Below are 17,099 nucleotides of genomic sequence, written 5' to 3' on the forward strand. Positions count from 1 at the left end.
CATGGGAAAAGTTAGCGCTTCCCAAAGAACAGCCATATATATATATATATATATATGTATATATATATATATATATATATATATATATATATATATATATATATATATATATATATATGTATATATGTATATGTATATATATATATATATGTATATGTATGTGTGTATATATATATATATATATATATGTGTGTGTATATATGTATGTGTATATATATATATATATATATATATATATATATATGTATGTTTCTATATACACAAACACACACACGTGTAAATACACAAACACATATATATTCAATACCTAAATATAATACCGTATTAATATTAAGAAGAGTACAATGTAGCACAGTAAAGTATACCATATTAAAAAAGGAAGCTTGATGGATTGATTTTCCAACGTCAACAATTATTGCACGACATTGTTCGCAGAAACGTCCTCATGGATGCAGAGACCTTGAAGCCGCGTGCAGATGAGGCCTGGCCAATCACTCGCGCAGCGTCTCTGAGCACTTGGACGGTCCCTTCTGAGGGAATCACCGCACCGCCATTATTCCTAAGGCCCGCTACACACATTACAGCAATCGGCCTGTTTTTTTGCCTCTTCCCGACCAAGCTCATCAACTTTATAAGATGACCCCTTCAGATTGTCGTTTGGGCCGATGGGTGTTAAGAGTGGATCCGGCCCCATTTTAGGCCCCTCATTTTCATTTACGTGCAAAACTCTTCATGCGTGTGGGGAAAGAGTCACGATGCAGAGAATTGTGACGTGGAACAAAACGTCGCCATCAAAAAGGTGGCCTAAACTGCCGAACACTGAAACGACGCTCGTTAAAAACAAGCCCGTCTCACCCGATGTGCTTGAATGTAGAAAAGTGGCTTCCCCGCTCGTTTTTTGAGAACATGGCCATTTCACAAGGCTCCCGGCGCCGGCAACCTTCGGCGCATACCTGGAAGCGCTTCTTCTTCTTCTTCTTCTTGGGTTTTGTGAGATCACGTGTGATCACGCTAGATTTCGTGACCGGCGGCGCAACCAAATCTTTGCGTGTGTGGTGTTCTATGTCGATATTATCGGAGCGCACTCCACACAAAACGACCAAAACGGTTGAATGCTTGATTTATTGTTTTCCCTTTCATGTGTGGGTGCTGTAGCAGATGAAAACTCTTTTAAGATTGGAAAAATCCTTATGTGCGCGCTTGTGTTGCCTTCCTTTCAGCATTCTTACAGATGCTACAACGTCACGTGCGCGCGTGTGTCGGAGGGGGTCAGTGTGTGTCTGTTTATGTGCGTCCGTGGCATTGCGGCTTGATTTTTTGAGCTGCACTCTAATGAAGGAAAAGTGCTACAGAAATGAAGTATGACTGACTGAGTAATTGTTGGTCCGGTTGCTTTGTTGGTTGATCAGTTGGTCAGTTGATTAGCCAGTGGATCGGGTGGTTATTTAATAGAGTTCCTCTATTTGTTTCTCTGGTGGGCGTGTCCCATGGAAGCCAGTCACATGGTCGTCGTCGGCGGCGACTGCTTTGCATAACGCCGAACGGCCTACGGGTCGAAAGTGACGGAGGGAGCGGTGCGGTTGAAGAGCTCCTCCCTGAGTCTGTGGTAGCGCCCCCTCCTGGCCATTAGCTGCGCGTGCGTCCCCTCCTCCGTCACCACGCCGTCCTCCATGAAGACGACGCGGTCGGCTCGCTCGGCGCTGTCCAGACGGTGCGCCACCATCAGGACCGTACACCCGCAACCGAGAACCTCCTCGAGGACCTAAAAAAAAACAACAACAACAAAAACGCATCAGCTGACTGACGATATGTCATGTGCCCTAATTCCTTGTGTCCTCATCTATGTGGCCTAGTAGTACAGTATGTACCCTAGTTGAGTTAGGGTTAGTATCCTCGTTGTTAGTATTCTACTTATAAGACCAAGGAACTCAACAGACAGGTCAGGGATCAACTTGTGGAGACGTTTAAAAATAGATCAGAGGAAATGTCAGATTTGGGCAAGTGGGGGCAACTGAAGCGCACAGCCGGGGAGCAGTTGGGCGTAGGGGTGCCTCGCTCGAGGGCAACGGAGCCGTGGGTCCGGGGGGCGTCGGGGGCGGGTGGTCCGTCGCTGCTTCCTCTCCAGCTCTTTGTTTTTTCCTTTTCAAGCCTCAGAGCCCAAGAGGTGTTGCAAGAAAGTACCAGTGGTGTAATGTTGCAGGGTTTTTTTCAGTTTTCATCATTTTGTTCCTCAGAATTAAGCATCATCACCCATCTTTTTTTTTGTGAGTGACTTGTGAGTATATACAGTTTGTGAGTGACCACAAAAATGTTCTTTCTTGCTTATTTCTTCAAGCCAGAAGGAATATGAATGGTTTTGTGGAACATTGCCTTTTTTCTTTTTTTCTCCTCCAGCAGTGGTGACGACGTGATTTTTGAGGAGGAACTTGTAGCTGTATGTATCCTAGTTGGGTTAGAGTTAGTATCCTGGCTGTATGCGTCCTAGCTGTCGGTGCTGCGTGACTCACGGCCTGTTGCGCGCGGACGTCCATGTGGCTGGTGGCCTCGTCCAGGAGGAGGACACGCGGTTCCCGCACCAGTGCCCGCACCAGCGCCAGGCTCTGCTTCTCGCCCTCCGACAGACGCCCGCCGCCCTCGCCCACATCTGCGTGCCACACGTGGACAGGTCGTGGATAGGAAGTAGACAGGAAATGGAGGGAAGTGGGCAGAAACTGGACAGGAAGTAGATGGTAAGTGGACAGGAAGAGGATGGAAGTGGACGGTAAATGGAGGGGAAGTGGACAGGAAGTGGATGGAAAGTGAAGAGGAAGTAGAGCGGAAGTGCACATGAAGTGCCAAGTTTTTGCCGACCGCGTTGGTCTGCTTCAAGATGGCGTACCTGCGTGGTAGTTTGCCTCCAGCTTGGCCAGCAACTCGTACGCTTTGATCTTGACGGCGACCTCTCGCACCCGCCTGAAGTCGCAGTCTTCTAGGCTGTACTCCACGTTGTAACGCAGCGAGCCGCGCAGCAGAACCGGATTCTGGGAGACCGAAACCACCTGAGGAAACGGCACAAATGACACCGGCGCTCCCTCGGGGTCCTAATAACCAGCATCCGTTCGCTATTGCGACTGTCTTCATTAGGGTGGGAAGGGTCTATTGTGGCTCACTTTGGGTGAGAGGCAGAATTCACCCTAGACTGGTCGCCAGTCAATGTCGGGCACATAAAGACAAACACGGCGGGCGGCGTGGCAGAGTGTAACCAGATGGTCGCCGGTTCGTATCCCCGTCCGCTGTCGTTGTGGCCCCGGGCAAGACGCTTAACCCACGTTGCCCACGAACGAATGCGCTCGGCTGTTCGGCGGCGGCCGGAGGGGTTGTAGGCGCAGAACGGCAGCTGCGCTTCCGTCAGACTGCCCCCTGCGGGGCAGCTGTGGCTACGCAAGTAGCGTGCCTGGCGGTGGCACCAGGTGTGACTGCTGGGTGACTAAATCATGCGTGAAACTGTAAAGCATCTTTGAGTGTCTAGAAAAGCACAAAATAAGTGTAATGCATTCTTATGATTCATTATAAAACACCAACAGACAATTTCTGTGTGTTGCCTTCGGCATTTCCCTCAGCCACGTTGCCTTGCGTGCATAACCTGATGCAGGAAAAACCCGTCCGGCGGCTTCCTTGCGGCCTCGCTCGACTTTATCGGCGCGCTAACAGAACATTTGAGCGGTCGCCGCCACGCTCATTTTTATGCAGGAATGTCCTTTCGCTGAGCAACAACAGCAACACCCCCAGGGAACACACGCACCGGACATAAAGAGAGGGACTCCACACCTAGACTTAAGAACTGAAGAAGCCTTTGGGATGAAAGTGAAACAAGAACGGACCAGTTGCTTTGATTCGACCTTTGCGATGACCGCGACCACCTGGTTGACGGACAATCTACCGGGCATCCTAGTTTGGTTCTGAAGCCGCGCGGTACCTTGCGATGCAGGTACGCGTTGTGGTACGCGTGCAGCGGCTGTCCGTCCATCAGGATGGTCCCTCGCTGAGGTTCGTAGAGTCGCTTGAGGAGTCCCACGAGGGAAGTCTTCCCGCTGCCCGACGGTCCCACCAGGGCGGTCACCTTTCCCGCCTCCAGCACCATGGACACGTCCTGAGCACAGAAGCGTGTCAGCGAGCAAAGCCTGCGAGCGCTGGGCAACGCTCGCCGGGCCTTCGCTTACCTTCAGCGCCGGTTTGTCCCACGGCACGGAAGGGTACCCGAAAGTGACGTTTCGGAACTCGACGGTGCCCCGCAGCGCGTCGGGAGCCAGGCAGCCGTCCGGGCGGCGTTTGGGCGACCGGTCCAGGTAGCCGAAGACTTTGGAGATGATGCCCGCCGTGGCCAGCGTGTCACCGCAGCTCACAAATATCTCCTGGTGGAGCAAGTCATTCATCTCACCAAAACACTTCTATATGGAAGACAGCGAAACCCCGGTTCGAGGTCACCATCTGACCGTTGACTGTACGCAGAGCCCATTTAGACATGCTCAACAATATTTTGAGGAAATCCAATCAAAACTAGGAGGGGAATATTCCCTTCAATGTTTTTGTACAGTTCCACAACGGGGCGAGGTGACCTTAACTTTCCGGTGCCGGTTCACCTTAGTTCATTCTACCATATATTTCCCCTTTTTGGGGTCAGTGACCCCAAACCAAACTAATAGAATAAATTGGATGTTTGTATGTCTGATTAAATTCCAATAACATGCCTGCCTGTAATTCATATGTTTTTGTTGTAAGCATGAAAGGTGCCTTATTTGATCAAACCAACTTTTTTTAGTCTTTGGGATGTAATATTGTCTCAATGGTGCCTCAGTAAACTTGTGAAATATGAATTCAAATGTTCCACGCCTTCCTGAGTGCCAGACGTCTTTCTGCCGAGAGGCCTGAAATCAGCTCGTCGGAATTTCTCGAGCTTATCTACGTCACTAGCGAAGATCTCCGCCTACCTCTCCGCTCCCGAGCCAGCACTGTCAGCGCAACAAACGTGTGGCTCTCACAACACGGAATTGCCCGATTATTCGGTTATCAGAATTTCATTCTGCCAATTGTCGGAATCGAACTAAAAAAAAACCTGTCAAAAGCCTTCAAACAGCAAAAGCCTTCAAACAGCTGCTACTTGAACACACACACACAGCACTCTAAATTGGGACGAGAGACGAAGCGCGACATAGTCGAGAGTCACTGCAATGACAGTAAAGATTCTACTGGGAACTCGACAACCTTCTGGTGCGGCCGAGCAGAGCCAGAAAGTACGGAGAAGTCGCGCGCCAAGGAGGATTCGCTGAAGGCATTCAGTCATCAAGTTCGACTCCCTCTTCATTGTGAGCTTCAAACCGCAACACCACGCAGAGAGATCGACACGGGCTACGTGGGCACGGCGACGGCGCTCACCTTGAGGTTGTGCGACATGGGCTTCCGGAACAACAGGAAGGTCAAGAGGGTCCCGACGCTCAGCCGCCCGCCCGACGCCAGGGAGCGAGCCGCCAGCAGCGTCGCCGTCTTGGTGAGCAAACCGCCCAACTGACGGACAGAAGGCAGACACGGAGGCGTAAGCGGCGGGATCGGGGCGCGCGACGGACCTGTGGCCGGTCGGCGGGGGCGGGGACGCCTCACCCTCCGCAGGAGGACAAAGACGGCTTTGTGTCGCGCCGCTCGCGTCCTGACGTCTCGCAGCGTTTCCAGCTCTCGGCGGAATCTTCGGGCTTCGTCCGATTGGCCGCGGAAGCTTCGGACGGTGCGGATTCCGGCCAGCGACTGATGACTCAGCTTCTGGAGGCGAGCCAGGCTGTCCTGCGTCTGCTCCTTCGATTCCTGGCGGGATTGACCTAATCAGTCGTTCATCGGCCTTTCGAGCCAAGTCTACGTTTCGTTGGGCTATGTATCCCGGTTCCGTGTAACCTAAATCCTTCAATGTATCCTTGTTCAAGTATCCTAGTTTCTAATGATCTATGTATCCAAGTTCCATGTAACCTAGTCCTTTGTATACTGGTTCTATATTTCGTAGTTTCATATAACCTCGTTGTAAGTATCCTAGTCCTTTCTCCTCGTCTTTGTATCCTCATCTTACTGTATATATCCTAGTCTATGTATCCTACGTCTGTATATCTTAGTTCTATGCATCCAAGATCCATGTACCCTAGCTTCAAGTATCCTAGTCTGTCTCCTAGGTCCATCCAATCCTAGTTGTAAGCATCCTAGTCCTTTCTTCTAGTTGTGTCCATGCAAGTCGCGATCGGGCTCGACCTTGTCGCGGCGGACTTGTCGTTTCTGCACAGCGGCCACGGCGAAGATCTCGACGCACGCCAGCGCCGTCAACGCGGGCGACAGACACGACATGGCCGCCAGCATGAGGACGGCCTTGACTGAGCTGCGCAGTGCCGCGTTGGCGTTCAGCGCCACCGTCAGGCTCATCCGGTGCACGTCCGAGTGCAGGCGGGAACAAAGACTTCCTGTCATGCGACACACACACAGCGGACACCGCGTACAATGTCATTCATCTGTTCCAAACTATATATATATATATATATATATATGTGTACACACACACACGTACCACGGGCCGTACGTTTAACACTCTGACCTAAGGGAACGCTGAACTGCAACGAGGCACGTTGGCCGCCTCTGTTACCGCGGTAACCTGTGCCCCAGGAAGTCACACGGCGTGCTCACCTGGATCGTTCTCCTCGAAGAAGAGCACTTCCTGGCTCAACAGCGCACGGAACACCGCCACCTTCAAGCGCTTGTTGAGGCGAGCGTGCGTGATCTTGAAGAATCCTGACCTCAGGCCCGAGAAAACGCAGCTGCGGAAAAAAACGAGAAGGCTCCGTACACGCACAAACACAATCGGCCTGTTTTTGTCCCGATTTTGCGCCCTGCTGACCAAACGTCAAACGCCAGACGATCTTCTGACTTCTGAGGCGATCCTACAAGATGATCATGCAGTCTGAGGTGTGCTAAGAGAGGATTTTCGGGTCCGAAACGGGTCAGGCTCGACAATCATAAATATGAAACGTGTTCAATATTAATGGCAAAATTAAAATTTAAAATGAATGGAGCGGGGTTCAATCCCCGGCCCCGCCTGTGCGGAGTTTGCGTGTCCTCCCCCGTGCCTGCGTGGCTTTTCTCCGGGCACTCCGGTTTCCTCCCACATCCCAAAAACATGCACGTTAATTGAAAAACTCTAAATTGCCCGTCGTGAATAGTGAGTGCGAATGGTTGTTTGTTTGTATGTGCCCTGCGATTGGCTGGCGACCAGTTCAGGGTGTACCCCGCCTCCTGCCCGAAGACAGCTGGGATAGGCTCCGGCACGCCCGCGACCCTCGTGAGGAGAAGCGGCTCAGAAAATGGATGGGTGGATATATAATTAATTATTTAAATAGACCATAACAATACAACAATTCATTTGACTGATTTTCTCTTCTCAAGCTCTGCACAAGCAATATTTAAAGAGCCAAGAGCACACAATGCTTTTGTTTTTCTTTTTTTTTGCCGCTTGCTGAGTGCTTACTGACTTTTTGAACTTTTAAGTAGCGACGACTAGCTTAGTTCAACCGGCGATTGTTGCGTCAGCTTCGGGACATAGCTGGCTTCGTGTCCTCTCGGTAGTTTCTTTTTAGGGTGGCACGTACCAACACGAACATCTAAGTGGACCGCGAGGACTCGAGAAGAAGCGTTAGTTTGCCGAGTTACAGCCCGAGGAAATTGCCGAGATGTACCTACCTCTGCCATATTGTCTGCACGTTGACAATCTGCGGCGCACATTTCGCCGCCGGCCCGGGTGTCGACGGCGGACTTGAGATAAGGGACGTGACGTGGCATTCAATGTTTCCAAATCCCGGGGGAACGCTACTTTGGTATTGCCGTGACCTCGAAAGTAGCTTAACTAGTGAAAAGCTATTTGATGTTGAAACAGTGACGCTACGGAGAAATGTAGTTAAACTAGTAGTATCGCTAGTATGCAGCAGTGCTGCGTTTGGTTGTAAACATATCATTCCCTGTGGAGACGAGATGAAAACCATCAACCTTCAGGCAAGCGATTCCTCGCCTCGCGATATCCGCTCTGCAGCCCTCATACCGAAGTATCGAAAGGATTCCTGGCGGATTTTGTATCGATAGTCTAGTCTGCTACCGATACAGTCGTATCTCGCCTTTACGAAGGGCTATCCGCTCGCTTCGGCTTATCGTTCCCAACCCTAAGTCTTTTACGATTTGAACAATCCTTATGTGTGGACTGGACCTCGGGTTGGGTTTGGCTGTTTGTTTGTTGCCAGGCGACGGCGAGGCGGCGCTACCTGCCCACAGAGAAGCACGCCAGCATCGCCACGCCACAGTAGAAGTCGGCGTCGAGCGTTCCGCCTCGGAGCACGTCCGTCACCTTGCCCTGGAACAGCGGCACCGACGTGTCGCCTGGTGACGAACAAAACCACGCAGGAACGCATTTTATCCGCCTGCACGGAAAGCCGTTGGGAGCGTTCCCGCGATATCCCGCTGAAGGTCCGTGGACGAGCACGCTCTTTGCCCTCACGAGTAAGACAATTCGGCGGACTATTCCTCGTGATTGGGGAGTCGCGAATGATGAGTGATTGCGAACGCAGTCTCTGCATCATTCCCGACTGCCGTATCACTACAACGGGATTACTCGGTTACTTTTTAGGAACTAGTCTAACTAGGTCCGCAAATTGAAGTGGCCAATCAAACTGGACTCAGCATTTTGACACACTGGCAGTTTTTGGCACATCTTTCCACATTGCTACTAGTAAACAACTGGGGCGCACGAGCAACCTTTTTTCCCACTACTGTATGACATTTATGTGTAGAAAAATCGGCCAATTTTAAATGGGATAATATCGTCCGATTAAAGGTCAGCGGACAAAGATGTTATGGGGTCAGTTAAAATTCATATTTGCATTGTTTATATATGTTGTGTAATCCATGCACGTCACTTCCAGCAAGCTTTCAACCATAGTTGAGCTAAAAATGAGGTTTTTATGATGCGTATTGAGCCCTCCCCGAACATACCCGAAGCTCAAGACGCCGGGGTGCGGTTACTCTAGCCACCGCAATGGCTACCGGAAGTCACGTTGCAATTGACAAACGGAGCGCGCTCCACGCGATGCGCAATGGTGAGCGACGTTTCGGAATACGAGGAGGAGGAGAATTCCGACGTACAGGAGTAGCCGCATCGTCAGAGCGTACACGTTTGAGCCGATCGGGAGGTTGGTGACGACGACGAGCAGCCAAGTAGCAGAAAAAGAGAGCGGTCGCTGGCTCCATGTGACGGCATGTCAAAAGCATACCTTTTTATACAGTCGTGGCTTGAAATAATGGCGCCCCAGGGGTGCCAATATTTTTGAGCACAACTAGACGTATTAAATATTCACATATGTTTCAGTGACACGGCGCAAACTTTTACATAGTATGCAGTATTCCTACACATTGTGTGCCCCTCGCTCGAGTTGCGTTATAACACACCGCACAGAAAGTCTTCGCCGTGTGTCTGTTGGCTCGTCATATAGGCCAAAGTACAGACGACAGTACTGAAAACTAGTGTGTGGGTCTTTTTTTCCTACTGCCCAGTGCATAGTAACCATAATCGAGTCGTAGCATCTTCTTCTTCTTTTCCTTTGGGCTTGTCCCGTTGGGGGTGGCCACAGCGTGTCATCCTTCTTTTCCACGTCAGCCTCTCTCCTGCATCCTCCTCTCCAACACCGGCTGCCCTCATGTCTTCCCTCACGACATCCGTCAACCTTCTCTTTGGTCTTCCTCTCGCTCTCTTGCCTGGCAGCTCCATCCTCATCGTACACAAGGAAATCCTCACCTCTCGTCTGCGTCGCTGCGAGCTTTTCTTCTCTTGCTGGCGGTTGAGGTGCCGACGGCCGTAGGACAAATATGAGGCACTGTGGCTGGTTTCAGCCTCCGCCTAACTCCACCTCTGTATCCGATGCTTTCTGCTCAGACTTTCTCAAAACACGGCGATTCGAAGTGATCAGCGCAGAGTTTGGAACGCTTGCTAGGCATAGCCGACCACGTTTCTTCCCCTGTCGATTGACTTTCCCTATCCACTGGTCACGTATTCCCTTTTCACTTGGAAAGCCAAAGCGACTCTTGCCACTGCCTGAACTATTTGTACAACCAAATGCCACAAATGGAACCATCGTGACATGGCTAAATCATACGACAAGAAATATACAAGGACGGGAACAACAGCATGGAACAATAGCACACAAGGCCGAATGAACAGGCTGTTGGGCTCGTGTTGCCTCACAGGGCCGGAAAGAGCCCAAGACCGGAAGGCGCGGGATGCAAAAAGCACAAGGCGCATTCTGAATCATATTTATCCATTGAACTGCTGTATCGGCGCTGGTGCTTTGTGAAGGCGTTTTGGAAATCTTTGTCCTCCGATCTTTAAACAGGCCGGCCGAGCGATCGCTACCAATCAGTGCAGGCGGCGAGCGGGTCATGTGATCGACTTACAGGCCACGGTGAGGATGATGAAGACGAAGCCCGCAGACAGGAAGAGGAAGTCGGCTCTGACGTACTGAAGCAGCCTGGCGAGCAGGCGGCGAGCATCCGGTCGCGGCTCGCCCTCCCGCGTCGACCCGCCGTCGCCGCCGAAGCCCGCCTCCCAAACCAGAAAACTCAGCACCGAGCACAGCGCCGGCCGCAGGGCGCCGCCCGTCCCGGGGGGCCCGCCGGGCTCCGCGGGGGCCCCCGCCAGGTCACGGCAACTTCGGAGGACGGCCGGCAGGAGGGCGAGCAGCGCGGCCAGCCCGTACGCCGCCGCCCGTTGCTTCCCGGCCGCCGCCATGCGCGCCACGACGTGAAGGAGCACGTACTTGAGGGCCGCCGAAGCCCACTGCTCCGCCGCGCCGAGGCCGCCCGGGAGCGGAAGACCGCTGCAGAAGGTCCACGTGAGCAACACGTCCACCAGCAGCAGCGGGAACGCAAGAAGCACGAGCGAAGACATCTCGCAGCCTGCGAGCCAATCAGACACACATCGGGTTAGGGATGCGACCGACCGTGATTGTCGTCAGCAATCAACCTGACGATTGGTTTTCCCATTAATCAAATTCAAAAACATTACCTTCCATCCCTTTCTTCAAAAACAGGAGATTATTTCAAATAGACAATGCGGAAAATGCACAAACATAAATTGATTACGATTCACTTCCTGGTTTGGTCAGTAACATGTCAGAAAACCGCCCAAAATGTTGACCATTGTTTTCCAAAGTAAAAGCAGATGTTTGCGAATATCTTTTTGGGAAAACACACACACACACACACACACACAGTCACAAAATCAGTCTGCTTTCATGGAGGACAACAGAAATCGTTTCGTCTTCTTCTTTTGCTTTGGGCCTGTCCCTTTAGGGGACGCCACAGCGCGTCCTCCTTTTCCACGTCAGCCTATCTCCTGCATCCTCCTCTCCAACACCAACTGCCCTCATGTCTTCCCTCACGACATCCATCAACCTTCTCTTTGGTCTTCCTCTAGCTCTCTTGCCTGGCAGCTCCATCCTCATCATCCTTCTACCAATAAACTGACTCTCTCTCCTCTGGACGTGTCCGAACCATCGAAGTCTGCTCTCTCTAACTTTGTCTCCAAAACATCGAACCACGGCCGTCCCTCTGATGAGCTCATTTCTCATTTTATCCAACCCGGTCACTCCGAGAGCGAACCTCAACATCTTCATTTGCTCTGCTTCCTGTCGTCTCTTCAGTGCCACTGTCTCTAACCCGTCCATCATGGCTGGTCTCACCACTGTCTTCTAAACTTTGCCCTTCATCCGAGCAGAGACTCTACTGTCACATAACACACCTGACACCTTCCTCCACCCGTTCCAACCTGCTTGGACCCGTTTCTTCACTTGCTGACCACACTCCCCGTTGCTCTGGACGATTGACCCCAAGTATTTCAAGTCCTCCACCCTCGCTATCTCTTCTCCCTGTAGCCTCACTCTTCCCCCACCACCCCTCTCATTCATGCACATATATTCTGTTTTACTTCAGCTAATTTTCATTCCTCTCCTTTCCAGTGCATGCCTCCATCTTTTTAACTGTTCCTCCACCTGCTCACTGCTTTCACTGCTGATCACAATGTGATCTGGAAGCATCATGGTCCACGGGGATTCCAGTCTAACCTCATCTGTCAGCCTATCCGTCACCACTGCAAACAGGAAGGGGCTCAGGGCTGATCCCTGATGCAGTCCCACGTCCACCTTAAATTCGTCTGTCCCACCTACAGCACACCTCACCGCTGTTCTGCTGCCCTCGTACACGTCCTGTATTATTCTAACATACTTCTCTGCCACTCCAGACTTCCGCATGCAGTACCACAGTTCCTCTTGGGTACTCTGTCATACGCTTTCTCTCGATCACAAAGGCACAACGCAGCTCCTTCTGACCTTCTCTGTACTTTTCCATCAACATCCTCAAGGCAAATAATGCATCTGTGGTACTCTTTCTAGGCATGAAACCAGACTGTTGCTCGCAAATACTCACGATGTAACGCGTGGCTTCAATAAGATGACAAAATAAATTGAGACTCACCCAAGAGCGACAAACGCGTGCTTCTCGTCCGTCTTCTTTTTTTGACTTTCACTTTCGCCGTGAACCACCTTTGCTCTACATTCTTGTCCTCTCGTCATCAAAAGTCCTCCTCATGTTGAATTAGTCTTTCATATTAATTAATATCGTCATTATTTTATGGCTGATCTTAAGAGAAAAAAAATGAATGTTCAAAAGCATGAGAATCATTTTTTTAAGCACGGCGAGCGTCCGACATCCGGGACACGCCTGACGTCGTCACCAATGGACGGCTGCGTGTAATGACGTCATCGGCCAGCAAACTTCTTTCGATGACGAACTAATAACATCGAGAGGAGCCAGATGAGGTGGCTGGGCGTCTGATTCGGATGCCTCCGCGGTGAGGTGTTCCGGGGACGACCGAGGACACGCCTCGGGATCCCCCCGGAAGAGCTGGAGGAAGTGGCTGGCGAGAGGGAAGTCTGCTGCCCCCGCGACCAGACCTCGGATAAGCGGTAGAAAATGGCTGGCTGGATGGAAATGATATTGCCGTTGCACCTTTTAGCTTGTCACATTAGGGGTCGCCAAAGCAGTCACTCGCATAAGACTACTCTAATATTCAAATGTTCATCAGATTAAAAGTACAAGATCAAAGCTATCAATTGAAAGCAATGATATCATCGTTTTAAAATAACAGATACTTTTTTATTGGAAAACAACAAAAAGGTTCACGTTCTTGTCAACGCCAAAGTTCTCGCCGCCATCCTCACGTTCTACATTGTAGTATCTTTGGCTTTGAATGCGTGTGACTTTAAAAGGAGGCCAGGCCTGGTTTGTGACGTTGGAGTCATCCAATAAGAGTGTAGAGTTTCAGGTTAGCGGCTGGCGTTTAACCGGCGTTCGTGTCGAGCGCCTTCGAATGTCAGACGTGGTCTATGAATGTGTTTGTTATGTTTACTACAGCGAGACCGCAGGATACGGGGCGAGGTACGACTGTAGTTCAAGTCAAAGTCAAATAGAGTCTTCCAGACATTTGGCCAAGCAAGTCCCATGTCCTAAAATGGGTGACTTGTGCGACTGGAGTCAAGTCTTGCGACTGTCCTCCGCAGCCTCCACGCCGACACGGGCGGCTCGCGCTCCATCGGCGTCCTGTGAGGAGGCCGCGCGACAGCGCCGCATACGCAGCAGTTGAGCAGGACACCGCCCAGAACCAGGTCGCTGCCCCCTCCAGCCCAGCTCGCCGTGCAGGAAGTTTGCCATCGCGGGAAGCGTGCGCAAGCCCAGCGCCGTACCCGTGGACGAGATCTGCTCGACGTGTTGTCGACTATTGTGTCAATTCGACGTATGGATCATGTCAATGTATGTTGATCGATGTCGAGTTTTCTTGAAGCGATTTTTAGATCCTTGCAGTAAGACGATCCATCCGGGGGGGTGGGGGGCTACGTGGGCCGAGTATGGCGCAAACACTCATAGCCCTCTCTTCTTTCTCTTCCCTTTCTAGCACGACACCTAGTTGGCGCTGCAGTGCTGCAACTGCTTTTAGAGCTTTTTAGGCGCCTGTCGTCATTCCTGTCACGTCAGCTAGCTTCATGCCCGTCTCCTCACCCGACTTCATACTTGTCAGCTAGCTTCATCCCGTTTTCAATTCCGCTCTTGCTAGTCTTCCGACCCATATTTTCACTCTTCTTACGTGTCCTGTCAACAAGCTTCATACCCATTTTGTCACGTCACTTTTGCCTTGACGGCAGGTGAACAAGTTGGCGGCAGCAGAGGGCGGGGTGGAAGAAGCTGAAGAGTCGGGTTTGTAAAGACAGAATTTATGGCGAGAAAGTTGTTTTTAGAAGAGTTACACGACAACAAAAGACATCTGCAGACACAATGTGCAATAATAAGTAAAAGACACAAATGACCGTCGAATCGTGTCTTCAGGAGCTTTCCACTGGTCGCTCGGTGGCTAATTACCTGTTAGCGTGATTAGCCCGAGGTCGAGCCGATAACAAACAACATGAGTGGCGGGTAAGTAGAGTTGGACATCAACACACCACACAGCCATGGAACCCCCTACAAACACACCCATCATGCACCACGACACTGACACGGCAGGCCCGATTCATCCCCCAAACGACACACACACCGCAACCTCTCGTGTCCTCGTACACAAACGTTTCATTTTTACACATCAACTACTCCCAATCAAGTTGAATACATACAGTATACATTTGCACATGGGCCATTTTCTTATCATTTAATCAATAACGGCAAAGACACGCCACACCGAATTTCATGAATTAAAAAAAAAAATCCATTTGACTAATATGAGTATTAGAATTACTGGCAGTTGTTATCCATCAAAACATCACAATTGTTTCAATGAAAATAATTATTCTACAGTAATATTTTTCAAACTTCAAATGCCAAAATGTCTTTACCGTTAGGTGTCCCCAATAAAGTTTTAGGATTTGCAACGAGCCGGCACGACGGACGTCTGGTTAGCACATCTGCCTCGCAGTTCTGGGGACCGGGGTTAAAATCCCGGCCCGGCCTGTGTGGAGTTTGCATGTTTTCCCCGTGCCTGCGTGGCTTTTCTCCAGGCGCTCCGGTTTCCACCCACGTCCCAAAAACATGCACGGTAGGTTAATTGAAGACTCCAAATAGCCTGTAGGTATGAATGTGAGTGCGAATGGTTGCTTGTTTTTATGTGCCCTGCGATTGGCTGGCGACCGGTTCGGGGCGTACCCCGCCTCCCGCCCGAAGATAGCTGGGATAGTTTTCTGCTTTTGCTTAAAACTCATTCACTGCCATTGACGGCTGTTGCGTTTAAATATCCATGTTAACGTGAATGAGTTTCCTTTTCCATGAAAACGAACACAAATGCATCTTCGTGTCCAAAGAGTTCCTTTTTTTTTTTTGACAAAAGTCACTGAAGCCGTCTTTCTTATTAACGCCACTGGGGTGAGCCTCATGATGTTGTTGCAATACACCAGAGGGATCTTTGATCTGAAGTGCCAGGATGAGGCAGCCATTTTGCATTGACGCAATAGCAGACAGCAAAGTAAGCAATGTTATTGTTCAGATATGAATGAATTTGCAGGAATTTGTCCAAGTGTCTTTCCTGTTATTACGATGGTATGAAGAGTTGTTTTCATGAGTAGTTAGGATCAGTTATGCACTTGTATCTGAAGAGTTTGAAGGGCAACACGTCCAACACGTCCAATGTGCAAATGACACAATTTTTGTCTTCCGTGTTAGGAAGTGCATTTGAGTGGGCCGCCATTTGCTCTGTCAGTGGGTTCTATCGACAACTGTGGCAAGAATGCAAGTTGTTATCATTGCTTATTATTTTTTATAAGTTATTTTACAAGTTTACAAGATCTTGTTCAGATGACATTTGATTAGGACTTCCATGTTTTTATCATTTATAATTTATCTCGTTTTTACTGTTATGGTCGAAAATTCTAAATAGTCAAAAATAGGATTTATAGCGTGACTATTTCAGCATGGGAGATTGACAAACAAAACTGAGGCGGCATGGGTAAATTGAAAAATTTACAATTTTTTTTTTGTTTTTTTTATACAAGTGTCTTAACAATTATGAAACAAATATGAAAATGACCTACATACATATTAGATGCATTTGTAAATATATACTGTATGTAAAGCCATGTATTTTTTTTCGTAACCGTTAACATCTAACGATCTCTCCTTTTATCTTCAGTGGCCAGCAATGCTAACAGATGCTATCATGCTAAGCGGAGAACGTCCTGCTAGCATGGTGCTGGTCGCTGTGTTAGCATGATAATCAGGTCTGACAAACACGCACATGCACGCGTCACATCGACAACTCGCTGCTAGTTGGCAACATAGCATGCTAATGCGAGCCCATATCCGCAAGCATGTTAGCATTTCAAATGTCATTTGATGCTCATTTTAAAAATGCGCCAAGTAACATCAAAGTCACGAACTGATCCAGAAAGTTGGCGTCCAACCGTTATCGTCCGAAAGCGTAGAGATGAACTTTTACTAAGCTGAAGATGCGACGTGATTGGCCAAACTGGGCGAGTGTTTGTTCACGCTGCTCCACCTTTGCTGCCACGTGACCAAATGATGGCAAGGGGCGGGGCCAACGTCCAACATGCGACGATATGCCAGGGTCAAACTGCACGCGTGACATCGAGACGGGAAGTCAAGAGACGCCACCGCGTGTCACTTCCTGTGGAAACAGAAGTGATGGACATCCAATGGGAAGCGTCCCACCTCGGTTGACAAATATTTTCCCGCCAAACGGGACAGGAAGTAGCCTGGAACGATGACCGGCATCCGTGCTCCAATCAGATGGCGTGGTCACATGCGTGAGCCTCGCTCCTGCAGGATCTGCACAAGGAAGAGCCGCGGGGTCATTTTCATTTCATCTCATCAATAACGCTGAAGACACAGCCCACTGACTTTCCTTTTGAAAATCAATTCATTTGACTGACACGAGAAGGGTGGACCCCTGCTATTGGAGGGTTAGGGACATGGCCGGACCCGGAGAGCGAAAATCCGCGGATAATTGA

The 17,099-nt window shown here is 50.0% G+C and overlaps 2 protein-coding genes across 3 annotated transcripts in view; both read right to left on the reverse strand.

Annotated features, from left to right (window-relative positions):
* Nucleotides 1–1,103: 1,103 nt before the first annotated feature.
* On the reverse strand, nt 1,104–13,190 carry LOC133417718 (antigen peptide transporter 2-like). Of its 2 annotated transcripts, none has more exons than XM_061705745.1 (12): nt 12,571–13,190; nt 10,495–10,995; nt 8,313–8,427; nt 6,691–6,821; nt 6,265–6,470; nt 5,635–5,832; nt 5,413–5,541; nt 4,200–4,391; nt 3,956–4,129; nt 2,879–3,038; nt 2,508–2,711; nt 1,104–1,762 (listed from the first exon to the last, which is right to left on the reverse strand). In XM_061705745.1, the coding sequence occupies exons 2-12, from the start codon at nt 10,985–10,987 to the stop codon at nt 1,446–1,448; spliced, it is 2,319 nt and encodes a 772-aa protein (XP_061561729.1). In that variant the 5' UTR covers nt 10,988–10,995; nt 12,571–13,190; the 3' UTR covers nt 1,104–1,445. The 2 variants fall into 2 exon arrangements, with proteins under 2 accessions (XP_061561729.1, XP_061561730.1); XM_061705746.1 differs by having other exon boundaries at nt 1,461–1,762; nt 2,508–2,644; nt 12,571–13,187.
* Nucleotides 13,191–14,356: 1,166 nt separating this feature from the next.
* Nucleotides 14,357–17,099, reverse strand: part of LOC133417720 (BTB/POZ domain-containing protein KCTD5-like) — a 6,620-nt gene continuing 3,877 nt past the window's right edge. Inside the window, exon 6 of the mRNA XM_061705749.1 lies at nt 14,357–16,917. Coding sequence (XP_061561733.1) covers nt 16,888–16,917 — 30 coding nt within the window. The 3' untranslated portion in view covers nt 14,357–16,887. The remainder of the gene's footprint in view (nt 16,918–17,099) is intronic.

This window comes from Phycodurus eques, chromosome 19 (genome assembly GCF_024500275.1).
Source record: "Phycodurus eques isolate BA_2022a chromosome 19, UOR_Pequ_1.1, whole genome shotgun sequence".
In the NCBI taxonomy this organism is placed as follows: domain Eukaryota; kingdom Metazoa; phylum Chordata; class Actinopteri; order Syngnathiformes; family Syngnathidae; genus Phycodurus; species Phycodurus eques.

Excerpts from the sequence above, each read along its gene's own strand:
- LOC133417718 (XM_061705745.1), bottom strand. The coding sequence starts at position 10,987 with ATGTCTTCGCTCGTGCTTCTTGCGTTCCCGCTGCTGCTGGTGGACGTG. Across the intron at positions 8,428-10,494 it reads CATCATCCTCACCGTGGCCT|GCGACACGTCGGTGCCGCTG; the intron begins GTAAGTCGATCA and ends GTTCGTCACCAG. Across the intron at positions 4,392-5,412 it reads CCATGTCGCACAACCTCAAG|GAGATATTTGTGAGCTGCGG; the intron begins GTGAGCGCCGTC and ends TTGCTCCACCAG.